General features: G+C 35.6%; 1 protein-coding gene across 1 annotated transcript in view; it reads left to right on the top strand.

The window, feature by feature from the left end:
* Nucleotides 1–13050, top strand: part of CFAP47 (cilia and flagella associated protein 47) — a 516906-nt gene that overhangs the window by 209202 nt on the left and 294654 nt on the right. The window contains 1 exon segment of the mRNA XM_073798895.1: nucleotides 12865–12951. Coding sequence (XP_073654996.1) covers nucleotides 12865–12951 — 87 coding nt within the window.

Raw genomic sequence — 13050 nt, 5'->3', positions numbered from 1 at the left:
AAATCAAAAAATACCTAGAAAGAAATGACAATGGAGACACGATGACCCAAAACCTATGGGATGCAGCAAAAGCAGTTCTAAGAGGGAAGTTTATAGCAATAAAATCCTACCTTAAGATCAACAAACATCTCAAATAAACAACCTAACCTTACAGCTAAAGCAATTAGAGAAAGAGGAACAAAAAACACCCATAGTTAGCAGAAGGAAAGATATCATAAAGATCAGATCAGAAATAAATGAAAAATAAATGAAGGAAATGATAGCAAAGATCAGTAAAACTAAAAGCTGGTTCTTTGAGAAGATAAACAAAATTGATAAACCATTAGCCAGACTCATCAAGAAAAAAAGGGAGAAGACTCAAATCAATAGAATTAGAAATGAAAACAGAGAAGGAATAACTGACACTGCAGAAATACAAAGGATCATGAGAGATTACTACAAGCAACTGTATGCCAGTAAAATGGACAACCAGGAAGAAATGAACAAAGTCTTAAAAAAGCACAGTGTTCTGAGACAGAAGCACAAAGAAATAGAAAATAAAAACAGACCAATCACAAGCAGTGAAATTGAAACTGTGATTAAAAATCTTCCAACAAACAAAAGCCCAGGACCAGATGGCTTCACAGGCAAATTCTATCAAACATTTAGAGAAGAGCTAACACCTATCCTTCTCAAAGACTTCCAAAATATAGCAGAGGGAGGAACATTCCTAAACTCATTCTACGAGGCCACCATCACCCTGATACCAAAACCAAAGATGTCACACACACACATACACAAAAAAAACTACAGACCAATATCACTGATGAACATAGATGCAAAAATCCTCAACAAAATACTAGCAAACAGAATCCAACATCACATTAAAAGGATTGTACACCATAATCAAGTGGGGTGTGTCCCGGGAATGCAAGGATTTTTCAATATATGAAAATCAAGGTGATACACCATATTAACAAACTGAAGGATAAAAACCATGTGATAATCTCAATAGATGCAGAAAAAGCTTTCAACAAAATTCAACACCCATTTATGATAAAAACTCTCCAAAAAGTAGACATAGAGGGGACTTACCTCAACATAATAAAGGCCATATGTGACAAACCCACAGCCAACATTGTTCTCAGTGGTGAAAAACTGAAACCATTTCCTCTAAAATCGGGAGCAAGACAAGGATGCTCACTCTCACCATTATTATTCAGCATAGTTTTGGAAGTTTTAGCCACAGCGATCAGAGAAGAAAATAAAATAAAGGAATCCAAATCAGAAAAGAAGTAAAGCTGTCACTGTTTGCAGATCACATGATACTATACATAGAATATCCTAAGGTTGCTACCAGAAAACTACCAGAGCTAATCAATGAATTTTGTAAAGTAACAGGATACAAAATTAATGCACACAAATCTCTTGCATTCCTATGCACTAATGATGAAAATTGGAAAGAGCAATTAAGGGAACACTCCCATTTACCATTACAACCAAAAGAATAATATACCTAGGAATAAACCTACCTAAGGGGACAAAAGACCTGTATGCAGAAAACTATAAGACACTGATGAAAGAAATTAAAGATGATACAAACAGATGGAGAGCTGTACCATGTTCTTGGATTGGAAGAATCAATATTGTGAAAATGACTATACTACCCAAAGCAATCTACAGATTCAATGCAATCCCTGTCAAACTGCAAATGGCATTTTTCACAGAGCTAGAACAAAAAATTTCACGATTTGTATGGAAACAAAAAAGACTCCAAATACCCAAAGCAGTCTTGAGAAAGAAAAACGGAGCTGGAAGAATCAGGCTCCCTGACTTCAGACTATACTACAAAGCTACAGTAATCAAGACAGTATGGTACTGGCACAAAAACAGAACTATAGATCAGTGGAACAGGATAGAAAGCCCAAAGATAAACCCACGCATGTATGGTCACCTTATCTTTGATAAAGGACACAAGAATATACAGTGGAGAAAAGGGAGCCTCTTCAATAAATGGTGCTGGGAAAACTGGACAGCTACTTGTAAAAAAATATTAGAATACTTCCTAACACCATACACAAAAATAAGCTCAACATGGATTCAAGACCTAAATGTAAGGCCAGACACTATAAAACTCTTAGAGGAAAATACAGGCAGAACACTCTATGACATAAATCACAGCAAGATCCTTTTTGTCCCACCTCCTAGAGAAATGGAAATAAAAATAAACAAATGGGACCTAATGAAACTTCAAAGCTTTTTCACAGCAAAGGAAACCATAAACAAGACCAAAAGACAACCCTCAGAATGGGAGAAAATATTTGCAAATGAAGCAACTGACAAAGGATTAATCTCCAAAATTTATAAGAAGCTCATACAGCTCAATGATAAAAAAACAAACAACTCAATCCAAAAATGGGCAGAAGACCTAAATAGACATTTCTCCAAAGAAGGTTTACAGATTGCCAACAAACACATGAAAGAATGCTCAACATCATTAATCATTAGAGAAATGAAAATCAAAACTACAATGAGATATCACCTCACACCGGTCAGAATGGCCATCATCAAAAAATCTAGAAACAATAAATGCTGGAGAGGGTGTGGAGAAGAGGGAACACTCTTGCACTGCTGGTGGGAATGTGAATTGGTTCAGCCACTATGGAGAACAGTATGGAGGTTCCTTAAAAAACTAAAAATAGAACTACCATATGATCTCGCAATCCCACTACTGGACATGTACCCTGAGAGAACCATAATTCAAAAAGAGTCATGTACCACAATATTCATTGCAGCACTATTTACAACAGCCAGGACATGGAAACAACCTAAGTGTCCATCATCAGATGAATGGATAAAGAAGATGTGGCACATACATACAATGGAATAATACTCAGCCATAAAAAGAAACAAAATTGAGTTATTTGTCATGAGGTGGATGGACCTAGAGTCTGTCATATAGAGTGAAGTAAGTCAGAAAGAGAAAAACAAATACTGTATGCTAACACAAAGATATGGAATCTAAAAAAATAAGTAAATAAATAAATGGTTCTGATGAACCTAGGGGCAGGACAGAAATAAATACGCAGATGTAGAGAATGGACTTGAGAAAATGGTGAGGGGGAATGGTAAGCTGGGATGAAGTGAGAGAGTAGCATGGACATATATACACTACCAAATGTGAAATAGATGGCTAGTGGGGAGCAGCTGCATAGCACAGGGAGATCAGCTTGGTGCTTTGTGACCACCTAGAGGGGTGGGATAAGGAGGGTGGGAGGGAGACAGAAGAGGGAGTAGATATGAGGATATATGTATACGTATAGCTGATTCACTTTGTTATACAGCAGAAACTAACACACCATTGTAAAGCAATTATACTCCAATAAAGATGTTAAAAAATATTTTTTAAATAAAAGTTTTGTTCATATAAGAAAAAAGTGTCAGTGGAGTGTTGGTAAATTTATACCACTTCCTCTGCCTACATCTGCCTTGTCCACTGGAACTCTCCACATCCATAGGCAGCCTTATTACTCCATTATCCATGCTCCTGTACCACTAAAGTAGCATTTGTTACTTGTAGTTATTTATGTAATGTGGTTAATATATTTTGAATTATCATATTTTTATGTTTCTTTTCATGTGGAATTTACTCCATGGTTGGCCAGAGATGTTCAGCTTCTTTAGCAGGAATGGGGATGAAGGGTAAGAAGAGGGCACTTATAGCAGGAATGCAAATCAAAGTTTCAGTGTTCATTTTTATTTTTTAATTTCCAGATCAGAATTTTTCTGTCCGTAGCAATACTGTGGTCTTAAAAATTAGACATGGTACTGAACAAAATATTTTTTCTTTGTGTCTTAGGCTCTCACTGTCATGTCAATAGCCAAAACTGGCTTAAGTTTCTTGTGGTTGGAAGTGATGTAGGAGTTTCAAAGTCACTGAGGATGACTGAGTTAAGACCCAGGCAATCTGTTGTGGAGCCTGACTAAATGAGAGGGACTCCATTGAATAGGTAGAAGAGTCGGAGATGGTTGGCTCTGCAGCCACAGCATTAATGAAAAATATATGATGACTGGGAAGTGGCTGAGTCACTTATGAGACCCTCTTGGTCCTGGGTGGGAATAAGGGGAGAGACTCAGGATCCCTATCTCAGGCCTCAGTAGCAGATGGCAACATGTCAGTAGGCTCCAGGTAGAGAGGGGGCATTGCCAAAGAGACTGAGTATCCAGAAAAGTAGTGACAGATGCATGTACAGACACAAGAGCCCGTCTCTCCTCCCTCATGAAAGCCCACTGCAGGGCTGATCCATGTTCTGAGAGACCTTACACATTTTGGAGATCCCTTCTTTATAAAATAATATCAAATTCTAAATACAAAAATTACATGCATAGCTTTAGAAGAGGCTCATGAAAGTGAGGAAACCTGAAGTTGAAGCTTTATTTAGTAGAAAATATACCTACCTCTTCCCAGCTACCATCTTGTTGGGGGGATGGGAAGGTCTGAAATTTTGACTATTTACCCCAAAGAACAGAGTTACTGTAAAGAGACTGTTCAGGTTAGAAGACACTAAGATATGTGAAGATCCAAGTCTACATTTCCTCCTGTTCCTCTACAACCAGTCTGAGTGGGAGAATGAGGAAGATTCTGTTAAGGAAAACAGCACAGCTGTGTATAACTATGTAAATTATTTTCAACACCACTGACTTATTCATGAATCTGTGTACCCCACTAATTTTTAAGCATTCTGAGGACAGGAAGCACATCTCATTCATCTGGCATCTCTAACACCCAGGGTCATTGATAACATGGAATGTGGCCAATGTTCATTAAACTTTTATTTATTAACATTGTCACTCACAGAGCTTTAGTTTTTGAGCTTATGTGGTGAAAGAAATAAAACTTTGAAATTGGATATCAGGACAGTCATAAAACAGAAAAATTTTGTGAAATATAAAAATTAGGGGTAAAAGAAGAAAAGGTAAAGGATTTGCATTCTAGGAGAGATTCTAGTGAGAGAGGGTCAAGTTGGAGAAAGGTGGGGTATGTACTATGAATGTCATACATTGAACATTATGTATGATATTAAACTATAAAGTCTTAAAAATAACTTTAAGACATTTATTCCATAATACCTATATTAGTTTGCTAGAACAACCATAACAAAATACCACAGACTGGCAGCCTTAAACAACAGAAATTTATTTTCTCACAGTTTTGGAGGCTGGAAGTGCAAGATCAAGGTGTCTGCAGATTGGTTCTCTTCTGAGGCCTCTGGCTTGGCTTGCAGATGGCCGCCTTCTCTCTGTGTCCTTACATGGTCTTTCTTATGTGTGCACACCCCCCTAGTGTCTCTCTGTGTGTCTAAACTCCATCTTCTTATAAGGACACCAGTCAGATTGGATTAGGGCCCACTCTAAGAGCTTCATTTTACCTTAATCACCTCTTTAAAGGCCTTAACTCCAAATACAATTACATTCTGGAATACTGAGGGTTAGGTTTTTAACATATGACTTTTGGAGGCACATATTTCAGACCATAACAATGCCATGTGTCTTCTGTTATTAAAAATATATATATAAATTGGGTGTTGTATTTTACAATAAATTTTATATTGCTGTATTCAAAGTAATATGCTTAATGTTTCCTGTCTTTTGTGCCTGTTATAGAATGAATTGTGTCTCCCTAGAATTCACTTGTTGAAGCCCTAACCCCCATTATGACTGTATTTGGAGATAGAACCTTTAGGATGTAATTATGGTTAAAGATGTCATAAGGGTGGGACCCTAAGCTGTCTTCTTAGGAAGAGAGGTCTCACCAGAAACTGAATTGGCTGGCACCTTGCTTTGCTTGTTCTTGGACTTCTTGCCTCCAAAACTGTGAGAAAATAAATTTCTATTGTTTAAGTTACCCAGCCTATGGTATTCTGTTATGACAGCCTGAGCAGACTAATACAGTACCTAACATCCTTTGATATAATTTCATTTGTTTATAACCAGTAATCATTTTTATGATGTGATTTTCATTGAAAAATAAACGTTTTTGATTTGTATTTTCCATAATATAAAACTCAAAATAGAAGCAGAATCTAAACATCATGTACCCCTCATTGAAACTGTAAAGTAGGATATCACTTAAAATAAGACTACTATAACTGTTACTTTCTAATTCTATTGATTTTTTTTTTAACTTCGGTTAACATTTTACTGTATTTCCTTCAAGTCAATTTTATCATATTTATTTCTTAGTTGAGATTCCCTTCTAAACATATTTTAATCCTGCTTTATTAACTTAAACATTTCCCTGTTTTGTTAAAAACTCTTTACAAACATCACTTTTAATTACAAAGAGATACCGTTTTTTATGGAACCATTCCCATTCTGTTGGACTCATTGATTTTTAAACAAATTGTTCATACACCAAAATAAATATACTTAGAAAAACTAACTCTCTTCCCTTTATAAGTATTGGGTGGGCCAAAAAGTTCATTCAGTTAATGAATACATTGTTCAATAAAGTTCTTGGTGAAAATGAAAAATGTCTATTTTTACTTAAAACGGAACAAACTTTTTGGCCAGCCCAATAAATTTAATTCCATTTGTGATTTCACTTCTTTTATCTTTAAAAACTTTATATCTTTCTTACTTTTGCATGACCATTATAGTATCTTATTTAATGGAGTTTCATCTAAGAATGGAAATATTTCAAAGCAACAGCATAAGAAGTGATTCTGGAACAGTGCAGTGAAGTGGATTAAAGAGCATGACTTTTGAATCAGACAGATGCAGACTTAAATTCTAGCTCTTTTGTACTTTTGTGACTTTGTACAAAGTACTTAACCTGTTTAAGCTCCAATTTCAATATCTGTAAAATTGACAATAATAATTCTTAAACTTCTTTGGTTGATAAAAAGTATTAGAAATAATAAAATGTGTATTACATGATGCATAGTAGATTATTATTTAAATAAATTATGATCTATGGCTTTCATATGCCAAAATGTTTTCTTAAATTATTCCAGTGGGATAACCATTAGTGACATACTAAAAACTGACTCTTGTGATATTATTTCAGGAAATAGAATATTTTAAAAATCTGTTCTATTAGAAATAAATGTTTTGTTGTTATAAGAATGCCAGAAAACCAGTATTTGTCAAGTGTGTCTTTTATTTTTAAAAAAATTTATTGAAGGGGGTGGGATGAATGGGGAGATTGGGATTGACTTATATACTCTTGATACTATGTATAAAATAGATAACTAATGAGAACCTACAGCACAGGGAACTCTACCCAGTGCTCTGTGATGACCTAAATGAGAAGGAAATCCAAAAAGAGGGGATATATGTATACGTATAGCTGATTCACTTTGCTGTACTGTGTAAACTAACACAATATTGTAAAGCAACTATACTCCAATACAAATTAAAAATAATAAATAAACTGGAAATGAACCCAAAGATCATCTATTCAATCCCACTTACTTTTCACATAAGGAAAAGACTACTTTTCTTCAGAAAATAAGATCTTAATAGAAGTAAACAGCATTTACATACATATTTAACAAGTTTCTAAGCGATTACTCTAGACAGAATTCAATTTGGTGTTTTTTTAACATTACTTTCTCATATGAAAGTTATTATTTCCTAAAAAATTTTTTTTACTGAAGTATAGTTGATTTACAATGTTGTGTTAATCTTTGTTGTACAGCAAAGTGACTCAGTTGTATACATATATATGTATATACTTTTTCATATTCTTTTCCATTATGGCTTATCACAGGATATTGAATATAGTTCCCTATGCTATACAGTAGGACCTTGTTGTTTATCCATCCTGTATATAACAGTTTACATCTACCAATCCCAAACTCCCAATCCTTCCCTCCCCCACGCCCATCCCTCTTGGCAACCACAAGTCTGTTCTCTATGTCTGTGAGTCTGTTTCTGTTTTGTAGATATGTTCATTTGTGTTGTATTTTATTTTATTTATTTTTTAATAAATTTATTTATTTTTCGCTGCCTTGGGTGTTCGTTGCTGCTTGTGGGCTTTCTCTAGCTGTGGCGAGTGGGGGCTACTCTTTGTTTCAATGCATGGGCTTCTCATTGTGGTGGGGTCTAGGCACACAAGCTTCAATAATTGTGGCTTGCGGGCTCTAGAGCTCAGGCTCAGTAGTTGTGGCACACGGGTTTAGTTGTGGGATGTGGGATCTTCCTGGACCAGGGCTTGAACCCATGTCCCTTGCATTGGTAGGCAGATTCTTAACCACTGTGCCACCAGGGAAGCCCTGTGTCGTATTTTAGATTCCACATATAAGTGATATATCGTATTCGTCTTTCTCTTTCTGACTTACTTCACTTAGCATGATAATATCTAGTTCCATCCATGCTGCTGCAAATGGCATTATTTCATTCATTTTAATGGCTGAGTAATAGTCCATTGTATATATATCCCACATCTTGTTTATCCATTCATCTTTCAATGGACATTTAGGTTGTTTCCATGTCTCGGCTATTGTAAGTAGTGCTGCAATGGACATTGGGGTGCATGTATCTTTTCAAATTATAGTTTTGTCTGAGTATATGCCCAGGAGTGGAATTGCTGGATCATATGGCAACTTTATTTTTACTTTTTTGAGGAACCTCCGTACTGGAGGTTTTCATAGTGGCTGCACCAATTTTCATTCCCACCAACAGTGTAGTAGGGTTCCCTTTTCTCCACACCCTCTCCAGCATTTGTTATTTGTACACTTTTTAATGATAGCCATTCTGACTGGTGTGAGGTGGTATCTCATTGTAGTTTTGATTTGCATTTTTCTAATAATTAGCGATGATGAGCATCTTTTCATGTGCCTGTTATCCATCTGTATGTCTTCTTTGGAGAATTGTCTATTTAGGTCTTTGGCCCATTTTTTGATCGGGTTGTTTGCTTTTTTGTTATTCAGTTGTGTGAATTGTTTGTGTATTTTGGAAATTAAGCCCTTGTGGGTCACATCATTTGCAAATATTTTCTCCCAGTCTGTAGGTTGTTGTGTTTTCATTAGATAAAATGGGAATTTTATTTAAATTTTTATGAGTTTAAAATAGAAAGCACATGACTTTTAATGTTACCACTTCCTACACTTGGTCCTTGATGATTCATGCAATAAATTAAATGCTCTAATTCAGTAAGGCAAAAATTCTAATGCTCTTCTTGTTTTAGAAAGTTCGTTGTGCTTTTAAAATCTAATGGTGTATTAACTGTGAACAAAAGAAGGAAGTTTCGTTACTTAAATCCTTATTGTTTGTGCATTATAAAAATCAGTTTTCAGATCACAGGTACTTGTGATCATCATGTTATTCTTGGAGCATTATTATTGTCACAGCTCCCAGTAGTGTTAACATTAACGTGGGTGGTTTCTGTTTTGACATCTTATGGTATGAGGATGCAGGTATGGAAGAATGATTTTGGAATTAAAGCCAAGCTATTCAAATTTATTGCTCTTTTATCAGCAAATACATGTCTATCAGGATATGTTAGCTGTGATAACATTTAGAAAGTAGCAGTATGGTTAATAGAATTGGGTTGTTAATCCAAGATATGTGTGTATGTTTCATTATGGAAATAAATGTATTAAAGTTCAAAATAATCATAAATGTTATTAGCTTTCCCATTTAAATTTGATGTCAGTGAGTGAGGAGTTCTGTACAAGTGAAATTATATGTTTTACACAGTAAATGAGAAAGTATAATTTTGTAGATTAAAATTTAATAACTCATTTCAATTAATTTTCTTCTACTCTGTAATCTCAGAAGGTTCAAATAGAAAACCTAGCATAAATGTAATCAAATGTAAAATGTAATCAAATCAATTATAAGAGTCAACTCTGTAAAACTACTAACCACACATAAAATCTATTGACAAAACATAATTGTAAATATTGTCTTATCGTTTGATGAAGGTAGGCCTTGAGATATATTCAAAATGAAAAGAATGGAACAAGTCTCATGTAGAGGAGGAAAACTAATTATTCCTTTACCCTTCTAAGTTCTTGGCTGAACCTCAAGAATAAAAGATTAACAGGAGGAAAAAAAACATACTCAATTACCTATGTAAGTAGTATGGTAGCCTCAGAGAGATATGACTCAGAAGGCAGCCAGAGGACTGAGGTGTATGTGCAGTCCTGACCTAAGGTGTATAGGGGTCTAAGGCTTCAAAGGGTGGCAGGGGGGTGGAATTTACTGGAAGGTGAGAGGAGGCAATGTTTGGTAAAGATAGATTGCCCTGCCAGATAAGTCTCCGGTGTGGAAAAGTTATCTGTAGTAATAGCTCCCTTCCTGGTGCAGGCCCCCTTTCTAATGTAAATTTGCTTTAGAAATGTAGATTTCCCTTACAAATCGATAACTTCTACTCTGTTTTCAAAACTTCTCCTGTCTCTGCAGTTTCTCCAAATAATTGATATGCGAAAGAGGCATATTTTAGGGTGCCTTATTCTGCTACCCCTCACTTCATAACAGCCTCTGTAAAGTGCTGTTAAAGAACAAAATTCAGCTGAGTAAATTTTAAAGCTCTTCCTGGCTTTCAGCAATTCATCAGTCAGTCAGCATTCAATCTAGCAGATAGAAAGGAGCTCTGAAGGCAAGAGATTTTTATAGGCAGAAGGGGGCAAGAACAGGAAGTTGAACTGAGGCAGTGAGAGGGAACAGAATATGTCACCCCCAAATGTCCCACTTTGGCGTGGGGATTGTTTTGAGCTAATGGCAATTGAGAACCAGCAGACTCATGAAAAGCATTTTACCTCTCCCTTAACTGCTTAAAAGAATTTAGATAAGGGGCCTGTACCAGGAAGAGAGCTATTACCAGCAACAACTTTTTACATCAGAAAGACTTATTTTCATGGCTTGGCAAATATTTGTTTACCAAACACTTGTACTTCCCATCTTCCCATGAATTTCCTTCCTCCTCTTTGAAGCCCCAGATCCCTACCCACTTCTCCGAAGCTCAGCATAGTATGTAAACCTCAACTGCCTGACTACCTTTGAATCTTCATGTCTTTGTGGGGCTCCCATAGGTATGTAATTAAATTTGTTCTTTTCCCCTGTTAATCTGTCTTATGTCAATTTGATTATTCGACCAGCCAACGAATTTAGAAGGGAAGAAAGGAAAAGTTTTCTGCCCCTACAGCAAAAAAAGCAGATTGGTTATTCCAAGCTTACTTTAGGGAATGACAGGTGTCTGTCAGGCAGATAACGTAAGTAGTGCTGATCAGGCAATTTCTGATTGACTGGTTTAAGATTCCATTTCTGGGAGAGCCAAAACTGTAAGAAGTCTTGATTTGGTGAAGTGGGGCTTAGTATAAGCAGCTCCATTTTGGGCCTGTTGTCTTCACCAATGCAAAAATGCATTCTTTGGCCTCAATGTGTTACTGAGGGCCTGCTCTCTGCTGAGCACTATGGAATACTCAAATGAATACCGTGTAGTCTCCCTCAAGAAACTCTCAGTTTAGTGGTTCCCTGATAGTTTTCCTTAGGCTCTCAGTTGCATTTGATAGAAGCAACTATTTCCTCCTGACGTCCTGTCTTAGCTTTGCATGCAAGGAAGTATTCCAGTTTCTTCATAAGGCTCTGAGCTGTTTGTTTTACCTCTAGGATTTCAAGTTAATGGACATCATCTCATTGAATTCTTACATAGGCTTTAGTGAGGCTACTTCTGCTAAGGAGTGGTGTACCATTAAAATTAGATTTTATTTAAACCTATAGTGATTCCAGTGTAATGAAGATACATAGGAATAATGCAAATGCAGATGGGAAATGCGTCAAAATCAAAGAGAAGGAATGATGTTTGTTTTCCAAACAAAGGAGCTTTATGTATGCAACACGATTTCTTCCACTAGCTTTGACTGGCCCAGGGCCACAGCAAGCTTAACAACTCTGGAACCAAGCTGTCTCCTTCCACTCCCACAAACATGGCCTTCCTCTTATTCATCTGTACTATCTTTAAGGTTTGAGCTTTCAGAATCATCTTTCTGCTTTTACTTTTTCCCACTTTTCACTAGTTACAGGACCGCAAACTGCTGAGGGTGTTTATAGAGTTAAGTACTAGATCTGGCATTCTCTGTTAAAAGCTTATGGTAAATTCTCTGTTAAATGCTTACGGTAAGTGACCTTCTCTGCTCACTAAATGAGTTAGACCTAAACACCCAAATCCCCACCGGAAAACACTCTTGCCAAATTTGTATTAGATGGCTATAGAGTGGTTATGGTGGTAGTGGACATGCATATGAAGACTTCAGATAAAAACATTTCAAGAAATATGACAGTGAAAAAATATATTTTAAAATATAAATTATATACATGTATATGCTATTACATGTATATAATAATATAAATAGATATTTGCTGCTTCAGATACTATAAATTTATATAATCAAAGATATTCTCTGGAAAAATAGGCGATGGATTATGTTACATTGGAGTTTTCTATATTCAGGCATATGTGGTGATAGGCATTCAATGAACATAGGGTGATTAATGATCTATCTAATAGATGTTCTATTGTGTTCATACTTTTTGCAGGTATTTTTCAGTTTTATAATATTATAACAACAATAAAATGGTCTTGACGATAGGGTCCGAGTCATATAACTGTCTGTGTCCCATTAACATGTAAAGGTAGATGTGTATGGCTATAGGCACTTAGTAAGTTCTTTCTCACTATTAATCCTCCAAAGGAAACATCATATGCACATTTCATTGTTAAGGAAAGTTTTAAATTAATTATATAAATTTTAAATTTGAAAATTAAAATTCAATACATATATAAACTATATGACATTGAAATAATTTCATCGAAGTTCAAATGCAAGTAATAGATTGATCGTATTATGCTATAATAATGTTTTTTTCTTTTTTTAGTTTAGTGCTCAAGGAGCATGTATTTCTCATGTACTGCCAGAATTTCTGCTTGAACCAGAAGATTGTAAGAAGTGTATTGAAATTACAGTAAGCGAATTTAATTTCTTGGAAAAATCTGCACTGTTATTGAATTTACTGGTTTTTGGTCTTTGTTAGATTTTATTTTAGAATCTTTGATTTTTTATT

This window comes from Tursiops truncatus, chromosome X, assembly GCF_011762595.2.
Source record: "Tursiops truncatus isolate mTurTru1 chromosome X, mTurTru1.mat.Y, whole genome shotgun sequence".
Classification (NCBI taxonomy): domain Eukaryota; kingdom Metazoa; phylum Chordata; class Mammalia; order Artiodactyla; family Delphinidae; genus Tursiops; species Tursiops truncatus.
This window is presented reverse-complemented; position numbering and strand designations above follow the sequence as displayed.